The sequence below is a fragment of the Chlamydomonas reinhardtii genome, chromosome 7 (assembly GCF_000002595.2).
Source record: "Chlamydomonas reinhardtii strain CC-503 cw92 mt+ chromosome 7, whole genome shotgun sequence".
NCBI classification, from domain to species: Eukaryota; Viridiplantae; Chlorophyta; class Chlorophyceae; order Chlamydomonadales; family Chlamydomonadaceae; genus Chlamydomonas; species Chlamydomonas reinhardtii.
In genome coordinates, this window is record NC_057010.1 from 4,389,043 (window position 1) to 4,408,350 (window position 19,308).

General features: G+C 67.7%; 2 protein-coding genes across 2 annotated transcripts; both read right to left on the reverse strand.

Moving 5' to 3' along the window:
- Positions 1 to 94: 94 nt before the first annotated feature.
- Positions 95 to 11,422, reverse strand: CHLRE_07g341000v5 (uncharacterized protein). The gene is made up of 8 exons (XM_043064349.1): positions 11,261 to 11,422; positions 7,729 to 11,150; positions 7,319 to 7,433; positions 5,366 to 6,974; positions 4,140 to 5,164; positions 2,704 to 2,904; positions 2,580 to 2,625; positions 95 to 2,294 (listed from the first exon to the last, which is right to left on the reverse strand). Exons 1-8 carry the CDS (start codon positions 11,297 to 11,299, stop codon positions 283 to 285), a joined length of 8,469 nt encoding a protein of 2,822 aa, XP_042922957.1. The 5' UTR covers positions 11,300 to 11,422; the 3' UTR covers positions 95 to 282.
- Positions 11,423 to 11,526: 104 nt separating this feature from the next.
- CHLRE_07g340950v5 (uncharacterized protein) lies at positions 11,527 to 19,232 on the reverse strand. The gene is made up of 19 exons (XM_043064348.1): positions 18,993 to 19,232; positions 18,665 to 18,776; positions 17,653 to 18,531; positions 17,250 to 17,476; positions 16,970 to 17,027; positions 16,583 to 16,685; positions 16,388 to 16,434; positions 16,100 to 16,197; positions 15,823 to 15,935; positions 15,272 to 15,405; positions 14,922 to 15,038; positions 14,475 to 14,630; positions 14,282 to 14,317; positions 13,934 to 14,038; positions 13,568 to 13,698; positions 13,337 to 13,433; positions 12,754 to 12,888; positions 12,354 to 12,491; positions 11,527 to 12,110 (listed from the first exon to the last, which is right to left on the reverse strand). Exons 1-19 carry the CDS (start codon positions 19,088 to 19,090, stop codon positions 11,988 to 11,990), a joined length of 2,907 nt encoding a protein of 968 aa, XP_042922958.1. The 5' UTR covers positions 19,091 to 19,232; the 3' UTR covers positions 11,527 to 11,987.
- Positions 19,233 to 19,308: the final 76 nt, after the last annotated feature.

Genomic DNA, 19,308 nt, shown 5'->3' on the forward strand with positions numbered 1-19,308 from the left:
CGCCGGGTTTCGGAAGCCCCTCCTGGCGGATTTCGGGAAAAGTCCCACAAGCAGAACTAAGTTGAGGTTATCACACCTTGAGGTTGTCTAGAGCAGATTGCATTGGTTACAAGAGGGACCTGCTGACATGGCGGGTTCGCTCGGTTGCTCATTACCGTATTTCCGACCTGGGTTGCGCGCACTGCCTCGCTCTATTTGTGCCGGGCGGCCCCCGCGCCGTCCACGTACCGTCCTAACTGCGCGAGCATGGACTTTAGATCACCAACACAGACTGTACGGTATTTATGTCCCGCTGTGCATCGACGGCAGGTCCCCGCGCCCGGCTCCGGCCACCCCGGCCAACGTCGCCGCCTCCGTCAACAGCGCCAGAGCCAACAGCATCTCGCACCCGAGCGGCTCGGGTGCGGGTTGCAGCACCCACGATGCCGAGCCCGCAGCTCCCATACCCGGCCCCCTCTCGTCCTGATGCGACGGTGCTCCGGGCCGTGGCTGCGCCGGCAGCAGCCCCGCCGCAGCCAGCGCCGCACGCGCCGCTGCTGCCGCACGGCCCGCGTCTTCCACCGCCGCCACGGCCGCGTTCGCCAGCGCCCGGTCCCGATGCGACGTCACCACCGTGGTGGTGGCTGCCACCCTCGCCGCGTCCACCGCAGAGTCCGCCGCACCCGCAGTGTCCGCAGCAGCATCCGCAGCAGCTGCAGCACAGGCAGCAGCCCCGGCGTTGCTCTGGTCCACACCGCGCGGCGCGGTAGCAGCAGCCCCGGCGCCGTCGTTCGCCCGGTGCTGGGCAAACCCGCCCACACCCGCGCCCGTGCCCACAGCAGCACCAACAGCACCAACAGCGGCAACTTCAGCGTCGCCGGCAGCGCCCGCGCCATCGGCCTCCGCAGCGGCCGGCTTCACGTGCTGGTTGCGCATGACCGACCTGGGCGGTGCCGACTTGCGCAGCCGCGCCGCGCCCGCCGCCGCTACAGCCTCGGCTGCTGCTACTGCCGACGCGCCGTCGGCGTCCAGGCCCGCCAGCCGTAGCACGGGGCGGAAGCCGGTGGCCCAGGGGTGTGCGGCGTCCAGCGCGGCCATGAGATCCAGGGTGGCACGCGGCACGCGAGGCAGCCACGTGGGCAGCGGCGGCGAGGCGCTCACGGCGTCGCCGGTGGCGGCGGCCGCCGCCGCCACCGCCGCCGCGGCCGTCCTGGCGGCGGCCGCCGCCGCCTCCGGCCCCACGCCGAGGCCGGCTGCCAGCGGCGCAGCACCCGCGTGGTCGTCTGGCCCTTCACGGCGCTTCTGTTTCTTCGCCTGGGCGCGGCCGGCCGGCGCCGCGGCCTCGTCGATGCCTGACTTGCGCTTCCTGTCACCTGGCCTGCCGTCGCCTGCTGCGTGGTGCGCAGCCCAGGCGCGCGGCGCCGCTGCCGCCAGCACCGCCGCCTCATCGCGCTGCAGCTGCCGCAGCCGCTGCACGTAGGTGCGGCGCTGCAGCTTGGCGTCCGCCTGCTGCTGCAGCACCTTGGCCTTCTCAAGCGCCGCCACCGCCCAATGCACCGCCGACACCGCCTGCCGCCGCTGCTCCGGCGTCGCCGCCGCCGCCAGCCGCCGCTGCGCGCGCTCCGCAGCCTTGATGCCCTTCCGGCGCGCCCGCGCTGCCGCCAGCCTCCTCGCCTCACTCGCATCCCGAACTTCCACAACGTCCGGCTCCGGCTCCCACAGCGCGGGCCCCTCGCCGCCCGGAGGCGGCGGAGGCGGCAGCAGCTGCGTCTCTGCCGCCGCTGCATCCTTCAGCGCAACTGCAAGCCGGGCCCGCGCATCGTCAACGGCGGCGGCGCCGCTGAGGTCGCCGCATATGGAGGAGTTGGTTACTGTAGTCGTGTCATGCGCGGCGTCGGCGGCGCCGCCGCAGGGCAACTGGCCAGCAGCCGCAAGCACTGTGCTGTAATGGTGCCAAGCGCGCGGCAGGTTGTGCGGCAGCGGGTGGCGAAGTGGCGGCGGTGGCACGGGCAGCAGCACGTGCGGAGCAGGCAGCGACCTCGCCGCCGCCACCATCTCCACCGCCGCTGCCTGCGCATGCGGTACCACCCCTGCGCCGTCACCGGGCCTTGCGCCGCCTCGCCGCGGGCTCTGTTGCGGCGCCGCGCTGCGACCCGGGCCACTGTGTGCCGGCGCCAAGAGCTGCAGCGGCGGCGCGCACAGCGTCCGCAGCGGGCACGTGAGCTTGTTGGTGTGGCCCAACGCGCCGCACCAGGCGCAGGCGTCAGAGGCACGCGGCGGGTACAGCGGCGCGGTGAGCGCCACGTGCGTGAGGCCTGCGGGCCAGGAACAATCACGGTAGCAGTGGGTTTGGCGGGGCGCACAGCATGGCAAACGCTTGGTTTCAGAGCCGCATAACTTGCTGGAGCGATACATCTGGAGCCAGAGATGCGGAGCTAGGACAGCGGACGCCCCTCGGCAGCAATCTTTGCCTCATAACCACCATGTGGGCACGCGCAGCCCTCCCCACGAGCCCTCCCCCTTGCCCGCGCTTCTCCTTGCTGCGCTTCTGTTTCCTTGTGGGCCTGGTCACGAGTTACCCCCCTTGCTCCCGCCATCACCTGCCGCGCCCGCCGCCGCCGCCGCCGCCAGCACCACCGCCGGCGGCTACACGCGCTCCGCCACCATCTCAAGCGAGGCCGTGCCGCTGGCGCCGCGCGGCCCCATCATGCCCTCCCAGCCCGCCAGCCGCCGGCCCGCCGCCGGCGCCGCCGCAATTGGACCATTCGTGACGTCGATCAACCCAGCCAGCGGCAGGCCGCTGCGGCCTGGCGGCTGGGCCTCGCGCCGCAGCACCCAGGGCCGCGCGGCGCCGGCGCCCAGCAGCGCCCGGTGCGCCTCGGTGCGCGCCGACAGCAGCAGCTCCGCCCGCCGCAGCTCCATCACCTGGTCGAGGAAGGGGAGGCCGGGGCAGAGGGCGGCCGGGCCGAGGAGCGAGGGGCAAGCGGCGGGAGCGTGTGTGTGTGTGTGTGTGTGTGTGTGTGTGTGTGTGTGTGTGTGTGTGTGTGTGTGTGTGTGTGTGACTACGGTTTCCACGGTTATTCTGCCAGATCACGTGAATCGTGTATCTGGTATAACCAACGACAGGGCTCTCAATCGAGGGCTGCCGTGACCTGGCGTTTCCCCGGCAGAGCGCAACCAGCTCTGGAGTCCACAGGGCAACGCACTCCGACCCTTCACCGCGCCAGTAATCCTTGCGGAATTACTACCGGTGTAACAACCTCAGACCCAGCGGGCGAGCTACCTCTTAAAAACCAGGCGGGCAGAAGACAAAAAACAGCAAACATAACAAAACACGCAGCACGCGACAGCACGCGAAAGCACGACCACAGTGGCTGCGGGGCTGAGTCCTACGACCCGGCAGCCTGCACGACCTCAATCGCAACCTAACCAGCTCTCGACGCAAGGGCAGACAATGCCTAAGGGCAGCCACAAACGCGTCTGGCCACTAGGCCGGTCCAGGCCGTAAGACCCGGGGTGTTGCAGCACCCAATACACCCTCTCAGGCATTAAAACCCCGCAAACCTGGCCCTGCTCCCACGGGCGTAAAACAAAAGACCCTTCGCCTGCCCACTAAGCTCCCCCGCTGACCCTCTCGTATGCCACTGCTTCAGTGGCTCATGTTAGTGCTCACGCGCTTCTCCTAAGGGCTGATCCCTTTCAAGCCTCCAGCTCCATAGCTTGCGGCATCGCGCACAGCATTTCACCGTTCACCACCGCCAGGATGGGGTGAGTGGCGTCAACACCATCCCAGCCCTTTTGGGGCACGCCGAGCTGCGCGAACTGCATCAGCCGCGACCAGAAGTCCGCGACTGCACGAGCGCACGCAAGCTCGACGGGTGTGTGTGTGTGTGTGTGTGTGTGTGTGTGTGTGTGTGTGTGTGTGTGTGTGTGTGTGTGTGTGTGTGTGTGTGTGTGTGTGTGTGTGTGTGTGTGTGTGTGTGTGTTTTGCGCTGTGGTGTGCGTGGTGGGGAGCGTACAGCGCTGCATGAGCTGACTTCAGTATTGCGTGGCTGACCCGTGCTCTCACCCGTTCTCCCCCACTCAGCAGCCAAGTGTGCCGCACGCAAAGCATGCAACCCAAAGCATGCAACTCAACGCATGCACGACCACAGGCGCACCTTGTCAGCATAGGGCGTCAGCCACCTCGCGTTCCGAGCACGCCGCTCGCCGTCCAGAACCAGTCCGTCCGGCGCCGCCGGCGCCACCGTCGCCAGCCGCCGCCGAGCAAACTCAGCCTCCGGCGGCGCCAGCGTAACGGCGCCGTCGACGTTCGTCGGGAAACCGTTCAGCTCCGCCGCCGCCAGCCGCCGCCGCCGCAGCCTGGCAGCGATGCGGCGGCTGCGGCCGCGCCGTACATCCAGTGGCATCTCGTCCAGGCTGTCGTACTGCTCGTCCACGTCGTCCCAGTCACACTCCTCCGGTACGGCACCCGTACTGCCCGACGTGCCGCCGGCGGCCCCGGCCGTTGAACCCGGCATTGCAGTTTCGCGCCCTTGCCGCTCGCCCTCCTGCTGCGCCTGCCCGTCTCCCGCCTCGTTCGCGTTGCCCTCCCAGATGCGTGTCGCAGATGGCCGGCGGCGCCACAGCGGCCGCAGCAGCGCCGCGTCCCCCGCGCGTCCCATCGCCTCCAATGCCTCCTCCGCCTCCGCACGCTCCGAGCGCGGACGCTTCTGCCTCCGCCGCTCACGGTTGCCCTCAGGCTCCGGCCCTGCAGTCCCCCACAGCGCCTGTCCTCCTGATTCCGCCGCCGCTGCAGCCGCCGAATAAACGAGCTGCGGCGGCCAGCCCAACGCCGCCGTCACCGCCGCCGCCGCGGCCCGTTCCCTCCCAAACAGCTTCTCCGCAGACGACGCCAACAGCGGCCGCCGGAGGTAGCCAATGTGAACCTTGTCGCTCCCGCCGCCGCCGAGGGCCGTGATGGGCCGCAGGCAGGGCTGCGTGCCGCCGCCGCCGGCGCCCCCGACACCCGCCCTACCGTCTGCGACGTCGCGGCAGGCCGCGCACATGCCGCATCCGAAACGCACGCGCAGCATGCCCGCCGGCGGGCGGACGGGCGCTGCCAGCGAGGCGGCGGGGGCGGATGCGGCCGCGCAGGTGGCCACGCCGTGGCGAATGGCCAGCAGGCGCCGCGACAAGTCAACACCTGCAACCACAAAGACAACAAAGAGATTCTAGCAGGCGTCAGCCAGCGTGATAACTTCCAAGCGTCCGGGCCAACGGGGCCTGTCAAGGGGGCAGGTGGGTACGCTGCAAAACGGGCGACAGCACACACACAACACCCGGAAACCGAGGGCGCCCGCCGCCGGCGCCACCGAACACCAACGCTAACACCAGCTCCGCCCACCTTCTGCCGGCAGCAGCAGCTCCAGCGCATGCGCCGCATACTCGCCCAGTCCGCCGCTCGCGTTCAGCGGCGAGGGAGCAGCAGGCAGCCTCACCGCCGCCACCGCCGCTGGCACCAACGGCCCCGCCACCGCCGAGGCTGCAGTACCCGACCCCGACGCCGACAGCGCCTGGCCATCATCGCTGCTGCCATCCCTGCTGCTGCCACTGCCAGTGCTGCTCCTGCCATCGCAGCCGGACGCGCCGCCCCACCACGGGCCGGCCAGGGCAAGTAATGCCAGGTCCGCCGCCTGCGCCGCCGCCTCCGGAGCGCGGCCAACGCACAGCGGCGGCCCCGCCGCCGGCATCAGCGCCGCCGCCGCCTCTACAGGCGCCGGCACGGCGCCGGCGGCCGCCGCCTCCACGGTGCGTCGTTGCGCTTTCACCGAGTCGTGCAGCCCCACAACTGCCGACGCCGCCGCTGCCCGGGCCTCCTGCAGCGGCCCCGGCGCCGCGGGCCGCATCCGCGGCTGCAGCTTGCTATCCGCCAAGAGCCCGTCGGCCGTATCAACTGGCGCCGACGTCGAGGCTGCCGGCAGCGGAAGGCCGGGACACAGCGCCGCCGCCGGCAGGCAGGCAGCCCACATCGGCGCCGGCGCCCCCAGCGCGCTGCGCAGAGGCGCCACTCCCAAGGCACTCGCCGCAGCCACCGCCGCTGCCTCCGGCGACACCACCGCCGCTGCCTCTGGCAACGCCTCCGCTGTCGCTCTGCCGCTGTGGCCATCGCCACCGCCGCCGTACGCGCCCGCTGCCGCAGCCGCAGCCACTCCGGACCCGCGGGCCTCACGCTCCGCCAGCAGCAGCCGTCGGAGCTGAGAGGCGACGCTGGCGGCAGCGGCGACCGCGCGCCCGCCTGCCAGCGGCGCCGCCGGCGCCACCGCCGCCTGCCACCTGCCGTCAACGTGCACCGCACCGCCGACGCCTCCCTCGCCCACCACGCGCACAGCCAAGCCGCAGTCGGCGCCCGCGGCGCCAGAGCCGGCCATTGCTGAAGAGGCGCCGGCGCTGGCCACGACGACGCCGGCTGTGGAGCCGGCAGGAGGGATGCTGCCAGGCATCTGGAGGCCTGCTGGCAGCTGCGGAAGCTGCAGCAGCAATGCCGCCGACGGCGGTGGTGCCACGCCCGCTGCTGCCGCCATCACCGCAATGTACGGCAACAGCATCTCACGCTCCACCGCCCCAGCCCCAGCCCCAGCCCCAGCCCCAACCGCAGCCCCAGGCCCGGCCCCAGCCCCAACCGCAGCCCCACCATCGCCTCCGCCTCCGCCAGCACCACCACCAACATCAGCATCCGCAGTGCCGCCTGCGGCCCTGCCTGTCCCGGCACCACCAGCCCCGGAGCCAAGCTCAGGCGCAGCGCCAAACTCAACGACGCGGGAGCCCACGCCCAGCCCGGGCCCGGGCAGGATCACGCCGGCAAGCCGCCGCGCGGCGCGGGCGAGGCGCGCGTGCTCCCGCAGGTGTGCGCCGTCCACTGGCGTGAGGCGCGGCCCGCGCAGCAGCAGGCCCAGAGGAAAGGCCAGGCGCGCGGCGGTGGCGGCGGCGTCCATAGCTTCCAGCGCGGCCCGGTCCTGACCGTGTGGTGCGGGACCAGGAGGAGGATAACGAGTCGCGTTTCCAAGCCCGAACTTGGCAATAGCGAGTTGCAGAAGTGCAGACACACTGAGAGCCGTGACACAGTCCAGCCAGGCCAACATGGTACCACGCAAGCCGGTCCGGCCCCCCGCCGTGCACCTCTGGTGCGCCCCGCCTCCACCTCCCAGCTACAGCCCCCACTGGGACTACCGAAATGTCAAGTGCTACTCCATTGTCAAAGCATGGGCCACGCTCTCCTCCCCGCTCTTTTGCATTGGGTTCGGTTTAGTTTGGGCGGGTATCTACAACCCCCCTCCACCTGCCCGCCCGCCCCCCTCACCCTCAGCGCCAACATGTCCATGGCCCGTATCTTCGACGCGCTGCGCCCCAGCGGCGGCAGCGTGCGGCGGGTGAGCGACATGAGCGCCAGCTCGGCAGCACACCACTGGCCGTGCCTGCGGAGGGGTGGAGCGGAACAGGGACCGGGACAGGGGCAGAGAGACGCGATGTAAGGCGCGGGAAGGCAAGGGGGGCTCTTGAATGATGTGTGACCAGCCCTTGGCGCAGTGAAAGGAACGCACCACATGAGGCGGGGGCCATGCGCCAATGACAAACACCATCGGAATCATCCAAACGTCATCCAAGCCAGCCCGGGCCGATAATAGGCGGAAATAGGGTTTCCACAATATTGTATGTACACACGTGCACACACATACACACACACACACGCACGCACATGCGCACACACACCTGTACGGCGGCAGGTACGGCGCTGACCGCAGCACCTGCCGGTAGTACGCCGCCATGAAGCTGGCGCGGGGCAGCGCGTGCGTGAGGGCGCCGGCGCCCGCAGCAGTGCGGGCCGCCGCCGCCAGCTGCTGCTGCTGCGCCCGCATGCGCCGCATGGCCGCTGCTGCCTGCGCGCGCTTCTGTGCCAGTTTGTTGCCGTCAACTGCCGGCGCCGGCGCCGCCGTCACCGCCGCATCTGCGGCTGCCCCTGGCTCGGGCATCCCGTTGTTGACCCCTGCAGCCGCAAAGGTGGCGCCTGCCTTCGCGTCCTCACCACCGTCTGCGGCGGGCCCCGGCCCTTCTTCATCCACACCCTGCATCCGGTCGCCATCGCTGCTGCCACCCACGCCACCCTCCAAACCCTCCAGCCCGTCGGGCCCCTCGGATACTCCATCTGCATCGGCGCTCTCGCCGTCGTCGCCGTCGCTCCCGTCATCGCTGCTGCTTTCTTCACTGCCTTCCTCACTGCTTTCTTCGCTGCTTTCGTCGCTGCTGCCGCCGTCACCACCGCCACCGCCCACAGCTCCGTCAACGTCCATTGGCTGGGGAGCCTCACCGTCCGACTCCTCCTCGCGATCCGAGCCACCCGCCCCATCGCTGCCGTCGCTGCTGCTCGTGTCACTGTCATTGCTACTGCTACCGCCGCCGCCACTGCTCCAGCCAGGCTCGACACGGGCAGTCGCCAGCGTGGGCGCGACCCTCACCGCCGCTGCCAGCACGCGCGCCACCGCCGACATCAGGCCGGTGGAGCCGCCCACAGCACCACCTCCCGCCGCAACATGGCCTGCGGTGCCGGCAATACCCGTGTCACCAGCGGCCCTGGCGGCGGCTGCACCAGCAGCGCGGGCCCCGCTGGCAGGCGCGGCCTGTGGCAGCGGCTGTGGCTGCAGCTGTGGCTGCGGCTGTCGCCCAGATTGCTGCGACCGTCGGTGCGATGGCCGCGCGGCAGCCTCACCCGCTGAGGTTGTCGGCAGCGCGGCCAGCTCGTCCAGCGCTGCCCCTTTCCGTCCCCGCCGCCCCGGTTGCGAAGCCGCCTGTGCTGCTGCTGCAGGCTGCTGCTTCCGCCTTGTCTTGCTTGCGCCCGCCCGCTCCTGCTGCTCCTCCTGCTGCTCCTCCTCCTGCTGCTCCTCCTGCTGCTCCTCCTGCGGCTCACCTGCAACGCGCTCGTGCTTCTGCACGGCCTCTTCCTGCTCTCGCACGGGTGCCTGCGTCTGACTTGCCGGTGCTTGCCTATCCTGCCGCTGCTGCTGCTGCCGACGCGGCGGCTTACCCCACCGCGCAACGGCACCGCCCGCCTCCGCGACATCCTGCTGCCCTCCAGCTGCCAATGAAGCCGCCGCCTCCGCCGCCGCCACCTCCGCCACGTTGCCGCCCTCTCTCCGGCGGGCCCGCGACCCCGGCTGACCCGACTTCAAGCCCGCGCTGTCCTCGACGACCGCCTGAGACCCCGCCACCTGACCACCTTGCAGCCCCTCAGCAGCGGCAGCCACTTGCCCCTGCGGTCCCGCCGCTTTCGCCGGTGCTGGCTGCGGGGGCTGTGCGAGTGCGTCACCAGCTCCGCGCTCCTCGCGTTCCGCGGCAACAGCACCTGACGAGGCACCAGGCGGCCGGCCTCGCCGTTTCGCAGGCGCGGCTGCGGCGGCCGCGTTGTCTGCTTCAGCTGCTGCTGCTGCTGCTGCTGCTGTCACTGCACCACTGGGCCCTTTGGTTGCGGATCCGGGCCCGGCGGAATCTAGCCCTTCAGACACAACAGCGACAGCGGCTGGCGGGGCGTCTCTCGCCTTGGGCGGCCGGCCACGCGGCCGCTTCAGAGGCGCCGGGTGCAGCGCCGCCGTTATCGGCCTGAAGGCACCGCTGCCCCCAGCAGCAAGGGCAGGAACAGCCACCGCGGTTGGAGGCGCGGCGGCCGCGGCGGCTGCAGCTGCAGCTGCAATAGCAGCGCGGGATAAAGACGCAGCTGGGCCAGCAGGCGCGGCACCTTGCTCGATACCCGCAGGCGCAGGCGCAGTCAGCGGCAGCTTCCGCGGCCGTCCCGGCCCCCGCTTTTCAACTGGCCGGGGCGGTGCGCTATCAGCTACAGGTGCAGCGGACCTGGCAGCTGCAGTGGCTGCCGCTGCAGCTGCTGGGACATGCGCAATACCTTGCACCCCAGCCGCCGGCGCAGGTGCAGGCAGCGGCAGCTTCCGAGGCCGCCCTGGCCCCCGTTTCCCAATCGGCGGCGGCGGTGCGCTCTCAGCCGCAGGCGCCGCTGTAGTGGCGGCTGCAGTGGCTGCCGCTGCTTCTTCAGCTGCTGGGGCTTGTGCAAGCCCTTGCACCCCAGCCGCGGGCACAGGCGCAGACAGAGGCAGTTTCCGCGGCCGCCCTGGCCCCCGTTTCTCAACCGGCGGCGGCGGTGCGCTCTCAGCCGCAGGCGCAGCTATAGTGGCGGCTGCAGCCGTGGCTAATGTGTCTACGGCTGGTGGGGCTTGCAACGGCCCTGGAACTTCACCCGCGGGCGCGGGACCTGGTCCAGCCGCGGGCAGCGGCAGTTTCCGCGGCTGTCCGGGCCCTCGCTTTTCCACCGGTGGCGGCAGTGCGCTCTTGGCTTCAGGCGCAGCTGGCGCGGCGGCGGCTGCAGCAGCTGCTGCTACATCTATGGCTGCTATATAGTTTGAAACGCCTTGCACCGCACCAGCGGGCGCGGGACCTGGTCCAGTCGTGGGCAGCGGCAGCTTCCGCGGCCGTCCCGGCCCTCGCTTTTCCACCGGTGGCGGCAGTGCGCTCTTGGCTGCAGGCGCAGCTGGCGCTGCAGCGGCGGCAGCAACGGCTGCTGCATTTGTGGCTGCTTTGGCTTGCGGAAGACCGTACGCCCCACCAGCAGGCTCAGGCGCGGCCGCGGGCAACGGCAGTTTCCGTGGCCGTCCGGGACCCCGCTTCACCACAGGTGGCAGCGGTGCACCCGCAGCTGCAGGCGCAGCTGACGCTGCGGCTGCGGCGGTGGCTGCCTCTACAGCTGTTGGGGCTTGTGGATGGCCTTGTAGCCCACCAGCAGGCGCGGCCGTGTGAGCGGGAGTGGGCGCAGGCAACGGCAACTTCCGTGGCCGCCCCGGCCCCCGCTTCACCACTGGTAGCTGGGGTTCACTCGCCCCGAGCGTGAAAGCGGCGGCGGGCACAGCCGCGGGCGGGGCATCTCTGGCTGCTGCGTCCGCAGTTTCGCCTGATGGTGCGCCTGCTGCGGCTGTGGCTGCAGCGGCCGCGGCACGAGTGATGCGAGCCGTGGACCGGGCGCCAGGCGTCACAGCCGCATCAGGAGCGCTGCGCCCGGACCGCCGCCCTCCCTGCCCTGTCCGCACTGAGCCCGAAGCGCTGCGTGTTGAGCGCTGCTGCTGAGGCGGCGGCACAGACTGAGACGCAGCACGTGGGTCGCCTGCGTCGCCCCTTGTGCGCACACCCCTTGCTGCCGGGGCACCGGGGCGGGGGTCAGCCGCCGCGCCCGCCTGATGCCGGAGCCGACCTGGCGATGCCGTGCCAGCCGCAGCTCCAGCAATGTCATTTGTATGGTCAGCAGCCGATCCTGCAGTGGTGGCGACACAATTAGGCAAAACGACGTCGTTGCCGCGGAGAACTGGAATCGCAATTTTGACTTTGGACCTGCTTGAACGTCTCTTTCTCTTTGATAACATACTGCGAATTTGAAAACAAACCTTCTTGGAATTCACGAAGCCGCTTGTTCCTCGCGCCAGTCCGCTGGGCGGCGTCGCTGTCGGCCCGCACTCGCTTTGCCATATAGTTGCTTATCTAATCTGACATGCTGAAACCAACAACTGCCACTCGCGGGGCTTCATTCACTTCAAGAGGAAGTTCCGAGCAATAGAAGCGCGTGAAGCAAAGTTCCAGACCACAAAGCAGTGCTTGAAGATGGTACAATGTTATAATATACATTAACTACGTTCATTGACAGCCCAAGGCTGCGCGACATTGATAATTTGAGTCATGTGCCGTGTATGCCGTGTAGCTCAACTGGTGTCCCAACCCCTTCCTCCAGCGTGTGCCGCCTGCATCCGTTCATTCCGCTTACATGCCGCTAACGCTCAGCATGTAACAAGTCTGCACTCGTCACCTGCGCTCCGTGCTGCCTCTGTCTATAGCCCACCATCCCTCCCCAGTCCCCACTCAATGCGATACACCTCCCCCCCCCCCCCCCGCGCCTGTGACCAGTGCCTTCCCCACTATCCCCACATCTACAGCAGCAGCCGCGCGCTCGCCGCCGCCCCCGCCACGCCTCCTGCTGCCGCCACGGCTGTGTTGTTGGCTGCCCGCAGCCGCAGCTGGTGGTGCACCTCCACGCCGTGCTCCTTAGCCACCTGGTGAAGAGGTTGGGCGGAAGAAGGTTGGGCGAGATGGGGTGCGCATGCTCTGTGAGCGTGCTCCAGCAATCTAGGATTTCGGGATAGCTACTGGGGTGGTGTGGGACCCCGTAGCTCTCGCCGCGTTCTGTGTGTGTGCTTCCCTGCAGTCCGCGCTGCCAGGCTGTTAGCCACGCCCTGCGGGACCCATGCGCGCCTGCCAACCCCAACCCCGACCCCAACACCGCGACACATACGCACCTTGTCTGGTCGGCAGCACCACCGCACGCCCAGCGCGCCCGCTGCCGTGTCATAAGCGGCCGCCACGCCCGCGTCGCTCCAGCCCCCGAAGGCCTCCCGGGGGTTGGTGAAGTGCACGCGCTTGGGCGGGGTCGCTCCCTGAAGAGCAGCAGGTAAGCGGGACAAGGAAAGGCCGAGGGCGCAATGCAGTTCGTGTCTGGCGGCACTTACACAGCTAGCAACCCCTGCCAACCTGGGACAGCGCCCGATTGCTACACTCGCAGTCCTGAGGTCCTGTGCTAGCCCTGGGCTTCTGTGCTAGCCCGCACTGCCCATCACCTGACACAAGCAGCACCCCGCCGGGCTGCAACCACCGCTCCCTCGATCCCCGTGCCTGTGCTTTGCGAACACGCCGCCACACCTGCACGTACGGCTGCAGCGCCGTCAGCAGTGAGTCCGACTTGAGGCCCGCGGGGATGAGCAGCGCGTTAGCCGCCCCGGGCTCGTGCGCCGCCGCGGTCAGGCCGGCCTTGGCGGTGACCACCAGTGGGCCCTCCTGTTGCAGCGAACGCAAGGCGGGGCCGCTGAGGGAATGCGTGATGGCGGGGAGCCAGCGCTGGCGTGGGAGCCATAGCGTGGAAGAGGTGGCGGCCGTGGCTGCAGCGATGGTGGACGCAAGCGCGACAAGACACGCGCTCCCATGCCCCTCCCTGCCCGCAGCCCGCTGGACCCCTGGCACTACTCCCACTCGCGGGGCCGAGCCCCGCCAGCTCCCGGAGATGGACGTGCTCCTGCGCCCGCCCATTCCTGTGCCAGACCGGCGTCATGCCGCGCTGGACCATCGACGGTATGCACTTTCTACACCGCACATGATGTAAATCTGTACACGCGCGCGCGCACACACACACACACACACACACACACACACACACATTCCCACACATCCGACGCCGTCTGGGCGGGCTTCTCCTTGTTGTTTTCTAACACACACATCCCCCTCCCACCTTGACCTCCGCCGGCGTGCGCTCGTTGTCCAGGAAACTGAACTCGCGGAAGGGCACGTGCACCGGCGCCCCGCCGGCCTGGACGGGCGTCGCAAACCTGAGGGGTCGCACCGACACCGCCAGTCACGTCCGCACACACGTGTGCGCTACTGAGTTTCGTTGCCAAGCCTGCAGGCGTGAGCATGCCTACGCGATACCGCAGGATCATTTCACGCGTAACCAAACACTCACGCATCCAGCTTCTCCATCTCAAACATGAAGTCGGCGGGACACGCCGGCGACAGCGGGAACTTGGTCAGCGGCTCGCCGGGCAGGCGGCACAACGGGTTCTCAAACCAGTTCTGGATGCAGAAACATTTCATCTGCATGTGGGATAAAGGTGTAAGTCACGTGGTCTGATGATACGCGTGTAGGTGGTGTGCGATACACTGGTCAGCTGCAGGCGCACAAGCCCTCACGCTGTCACCGCCGCCCTCCCATCGTCCTTGCTCTCGTCTTCAGCCCTCCCCGCTCATGCCTGGATTTCCAAGTCTCTCATTCCATTCCCATCCTGCGTTGCAAAACACCCAGCAGAGCCCTGTCCCCGCTCCTCCGCACCTTGGGCAGGATGAGGGTCCTGTTCAGGAGCGCTGCCAGCGCCAGGCCGTGCCACATGTCGCGCATCTGGCTGTCCATGGCGTTCAAGTGCACCTGCACCATGGCCTGTGGGGGCACGGTGGGGGGCAGGAGATGGGGGCCGAGGAGGAGGGTGGGCGGAGCAGGATGGGAGGAGGAGGAGGAGGATGTGACGGGGTGTTAAGAGGCAGATACCCAGCCCTCAGTGGTGTGTGACATCTCGGCGCGCATCGCTTGCGTCAAACCACATGCTGCGGTTGTGGCGCCTGTGGCTGCAGTGGCTGCCGCTGCGGCGGTGGCTCCCTGCTGCCTCCCGCAGCCCGCACCCACCTCTGTGTCATTCCACTCGTTGAAGCCAGCCGGGTCCTGGGGAGTGGCGGCGAATGGCACAGCACACCACGTCAGCACCGCTGAGGCGCGCCCATCCAGTGCTGCTACACAGGCAACACGGCATCGACCCGCCATCATCCCCCAACCCGCAATAGCGCCGCCACAAACTCTCACCCGCCGCTGCGCCCCTTACCGCGATGGGCTGCACGTCGAAGGACAGGAACACACCGTTCCGGTAGTAGGGCGGCGGGTCAATGAAGTACTGCTGCTCGCGCATGCGCGTCTTCTTGCCCACGTTGCCGCCCCACACCCACACAAAATGGATCTCGAACGGCGTGAAGCCGTGCACCTGCGATGGCCGGTTTGTGCAGCGGCGCCCAGTTAGTTAATGTGGACGTTAATGTGGATTGTGGTGGTAGCTGCTGGGCTGTTGCATGCTGGGTGATGTGTGGCGACGCGCCAAGGGTCAAGCGGCTCGCGGAGGAGTGTTAGACGCGCATGCAACGAGCTGAGGCGGACGGACTTGATCACTGCATGAACATACGGGTGCCTTAATACGGTACTCGTGACATGGGGACCCCGGACAATGTGCTAGTGAGCTGAAGCACAGATGCTTGGGTAGGACTCGCGCCTCACCGACCTTGTGGACCTGGTTGATGGTGTGGCTGTAGCCGTTTTGGAACAGCGACGCCGGCAGCTGCGCCAGTTTCGTCTTGCCATCCAGCACGGTACTGATGCGCTTGACGGGGTCGATGCTCTGCGGGGCGCGGCAGGGGCAGGAGCAGGGGCAGGAGTAGGTGTTTAAGAGCGAGGTGAGGCTCAGGTCCGGGGCGTCAGACATGGTGACCATGCGCTCTTCACAGCTTCCATGTTTAAAGCTACCCTGCACTGCCCTCTGCAGCCCCCAGCCCCCATCTCCATCCGCTGTGGTTCTGGGTCTCAATCTCAATGGGACTGGGGAAATTTCAACCACCCCTAGGCCCCGCCCACCTCGGGGTTCTTGCTGAGGTACTTGTACAGCCCGTCCTGGTCATGGAAGCCGGCCGTCTGCATGTCCTTGCGGATCTCATACCACTTGTCGATCAGCGCGGTGCCGCCGGGCGTCTGGCGCAGGAAGTACACACCTGTGCAAGGGGATGGCGATGAATGGGTGAACAGACGGATGTGGGCAGGCTACCGGTGCCGCATGACAGCGGCTTTGTGCTCAGACCTGAACACGCCTGGCGATATTGAAGGTCGCTCTACTCGGATCACACAGCGTCGCAGGCAATGTGCACCAGCCCCACGCCGCTCCCTGGGCCCGCAGGACTCCCCAGTTTCGAGGCCCCCACAAACCTGTTTGAACTGGACGTTCCCCATCCACCCACCCACCATCCAATCCTTCCTACCCACCCACTCCACCCACTCCCAACGACTCTCACCCCATCCACCCACCCACCACCCACCCACCACTCACCCACCCACCCATCCACCCAATCCCACCCCACTTCTTCCTACCCCACTCCCACCCCACCCACTCCTTCACACCCATTCCCACCCACCCGTGTTCATGTAGTGGTGCACCGTGACGCCTGCCTCGGGGCCGTCGTCGCCGATGGGATTGCGGGTGGTGATGGGGTCCATAGATACCCAATAGTCGGGCTCGGGGTACTTGCTGCATTTCGGGGGAGGGTCACATTCATGAAAGATTAACAAAAGGAAGCGGCACGGCAGTACGCATACACACACGGGCTCGATGGGCTTTCATCTCATACAACCCACGTGCACACACACACACACACACACACACACACACACATACACACACGCACCACTCACACCAGGAAGTGGTGCAGCGGGTCGCGGCGCCACACCACGTCCAGGTCCGAGTTGATCACGTTGAAGCCCAGCTGGTGAACGTGCCGGACCACAAGCACCTGCGGGTTGCGGTTGTGGTTGCGGTTGTTGTTGTGGTTGTGGTTGCGGTTGTGTGCGATACTTATGTTCGGTGCGATACTTATGTTCGGTGAACATCACGTGCTGCACGTGCCCGCCGCCACTACCACGTGCAGACAAGGCCGCCCCGTAGGCCCCCCTACACACACACGCATACACACACACACACACCTTCTGCCACGTGTGCAGCTTCCAGCTGTTGCTGCCCCATTTGAACGCTGCGGGGGAAGAGCGGGTTGCAGCCGATCGTGGAGAACGCAGTGGTTAAAACGGGGGAGGGACAAAGACATGTGGGCGCATGCGTTGGAATAGCAGCGGCGGCGGTGGTGAGGTTGCACTTGCAGTCCTTGGCACCGTGTCACTCACTTGCGTTGGTGTCGTCGATCTCGTTCTCGTGCACCACAAAGCAGTGGTCGACGCCCTGAGAGCGCACCAGCGCGGCGGTGGCGTCGTCCGCCACGGCCAACACCTGACGGCGCGAGCGATGGAGGGAGATGCGGTCAGCGACAAAGCGGTAAACGTTGGCATAGTAAGGTCCGACGTGCATAGAACCCAATCCACATCTGCGTACAGTGGGTGTGCAAACGCGCACATCCATCAGACAAACCAAATGGGTTTCCTTGAAGGTAAACAGCCCAGCCCAGCCCAGCCCAGCCCAGCCCAGCCCAGCCCAGCCCAGCCCAGCCCAGCCCAGCCCAGCCCAGCCCAGCCCAGCCCAGCCCAGCCCGCTGGACATAGGACCCATGACCGCACCCAGTATGTGATGTTGGCCTTCCGCACGTGATGCAGCCAGGTGGCACCGAAGTTGTTCCTGCGGTGCGGGGTTGAGTTGGGTTGACATCTGGGATCTGGGATCTGGGAAGCGGCCGGGGGCTACCCTTCCTTCGCCGTCCTCCCTGCCCGGATGTCGCATCAGGCGAGTCAACAGTTGACCAGAGTGACAGCGATAACCACAGCGACAGCGACAGCGACTGCCACAGCGACTGCGGCAGCCACAGCGACTGCCACAGCGACGGCCGCCACCCGCACCCACCACATGATGGAGTTGGTGAAGCCCACCAGCACCGTGTTGTTCACGGCCCAGCGCTCCAGCAGCTCCCGGCTCAGCGGGCCGCAGCCGGTGCCGTCGTCCGCGGCGCCGGCTGTGGTGGTGGCCGCGGCACCGGCTGTGGTGGTGGCCGCGGCGCTGGCTGCCGTGGTAGCCGCGGCGCCGGCTGTTGTGGTGGCGGCGGCGGCCGTGGTGCCGCTTACTGGATGCACCTGGCAGGAGGGCGGCGGCATGGCATGGTGGATGGACGAGCGAGTTGACGCGCGAAGGGCCACGTGACTGTTCTGCCACACCGTTGCCAGTCACCGTCGCTTCGCTGCTCTCAAACACGCGCACACTTGCCCCTGCCCTAGAGCCCACCCATCTCCGACAAAGCCCGACAGCGCACCTGCTGCCCGTCCGCGCCAATGGCCGACGCCGCGTCACTGCCGGCCGCCGCCGCCGCCTCGCCGCCCTCCTCCGCCTCGCCGCCCGTCCACAGCTGCCCCCGCCCATCGTCGTAATAGTCCGGGCCGTCGTCCACCGCCGAGCCCGCCTCCGCCTCCGCCTCCGCCTCCGCCTCTGCGCCGGCGCCGGCGCCGCCTGGCAGCACCAGCCGCACAAGCTCCTTCTGGTGGGCCTGCGTGGCTGCGGCCTCCCCTGCGGCCTCCCCTGCTACAGCCCCTGCTACAGCCCCTGCTGCCGCTGCCCCAGCGGCGGCCGCTGTTGTCCCAGCACCTGCTGCTGCTGAACCGGCCGCCGTCGCGCCTGCTGCTGCACCGGCACCAGCGCCCACACCAGCGCCAGCGGCTGTCGCTCCAGTGGCGTGAGCTAACCCCACAGCGATAGCTGCGGACTCGGCTGCGGCTGTCTCTGCGTCCTCATCATACCGGTCCCCGGCCTCCACTGCCGCATCCGCCGCTAGCCGCTCCTTCTCGTCTGCAGCTGCAGCCGCCTCCGAGTCTATGACTTCCTCATCGCCGTACTCATCTGTGTACTTGTCACCAAACACCTCCACCGCCGCATCCACCACAGCTACCCCTTTTGGCTGCTGTGCCGTGGCGGCGCCGGCATTGCCTGCTGCGGCATTCCCGGCGGCGGCGGCGGCGGCTTCGCCGGCTGCTACGGTGGCGCCTGACGTCGACGCGGCAGTTGTGCCTGCACCTGCCCCTGCGCCTGAACCTGCTCCTGTGCCTGTTCCTGCACCTATCCCTGCCCCTGCGCCTGCGCCTGCTGTCGTCTGACCCGCCTGCGCGCCTGTGGCAAGCTCGGCTGCCTCTGCCTTGACCTGTTTCATGTGAAGGGTGCCGGGGAGGAGAATGGTTTACAGGTGACCAGCAAGATCAAAATGCAACAGCACTATGTGGCCGTTACGGGGACTGGTGGGGTGGATGGCCGCGGAAACCAGGCCGGAAACGCACCTTTTTGCCGTGCACGAACTCCGTGTGAATGACCTGGCTGAACAGGACGAAGCCCACCAGCACCACGATAGCGCCAAACGACGCTATTGCTACTGCGCTAAGCCGGAACCTCCTGTCAGGGCAGATTGGGCGCGTGAGAGCCGCCGGTGTCGGCCCGAGCGAGGCAGTACACGTGGTGACGGGACTGCGGGGAGAGCCTGTACTCGCGCCGGAACGGGCAGGGCAGGCTGCAAATCTCGCCCTTCCCCCGGCTCGTGGCCAGCGCATTCACAGCTAGCGATAGATTGATGCTGTCGCTGTAGTAGCGAGCGGGCGGTCTGAAGCTCACCTAGTCGCAGGCGGAATCCTCGAGCCCCCGCTTCCAGCTTCCTCGTCAAATTCATTCCGCCTGACGCCAACGCCCTTACGCGCGTGCGCACGATCCATAGCTGAATTTCACTTGTGAGCTAATGAAACAAGAACCAGGTTCAGTCTGTCGTCGACCGCGCCATACTACTTACTTGCTCCCTTCTGACAGTTTGTCATGTGCGAAAAGTGGAGCTGCTAAAACATTTATAATGAACATTCGTATTGCGGCTTTCAAGCTCGGCGCTGGATCGACCTTCTTGTGCAACATGCCATTCCTGCCACCTCACCTGTTGATA

Coding starts and splice junctions, on each gene's coding strand:
- CHLRE_07g340950v5 (XM_043064348.1), bottom strand. CDS start 19,090: ATGGATCGTGCGCACGCGCGTAAGGGCGTTGGCGTCAGGCGGAATGAA. Junction 15,936..16,099: donor CCGCTGCACCACTTCCTGGT/GTGAGTGGTGCG, acceptor CCCGAAATGCAG/CAAGTACCCCGAGCCCGACT. Junction 13,699..13,933: donor GGACCCTCATCCTGCCCAAG/GTGCGGAGGAGC, acceptor TCCCACATGCAG/ATGAAATGTTTCTGCATCCA.
- CHLRE_07g341000v5 (XM_043064349.1), bottom strand. CDS start 11,299: ATGACATTGCTGGAGCTGCGGCTGGCACGGCATCGCCAG. Junction 5,165..5,365: donor GCTGCTGCTGCCGGCAGAAG/GTGGGCGGAGCT, acceptor TTGTGGTTGCAG/GTGTTGACTTGTCGCGGCGC. Junction 2,905..4,139: donor TGACGCCCTATGCTGACAAG/GTGCGCCTGTGG, acceptor TTCCTCGACCAG/GTGATGGAGCTGCGGCGGGC.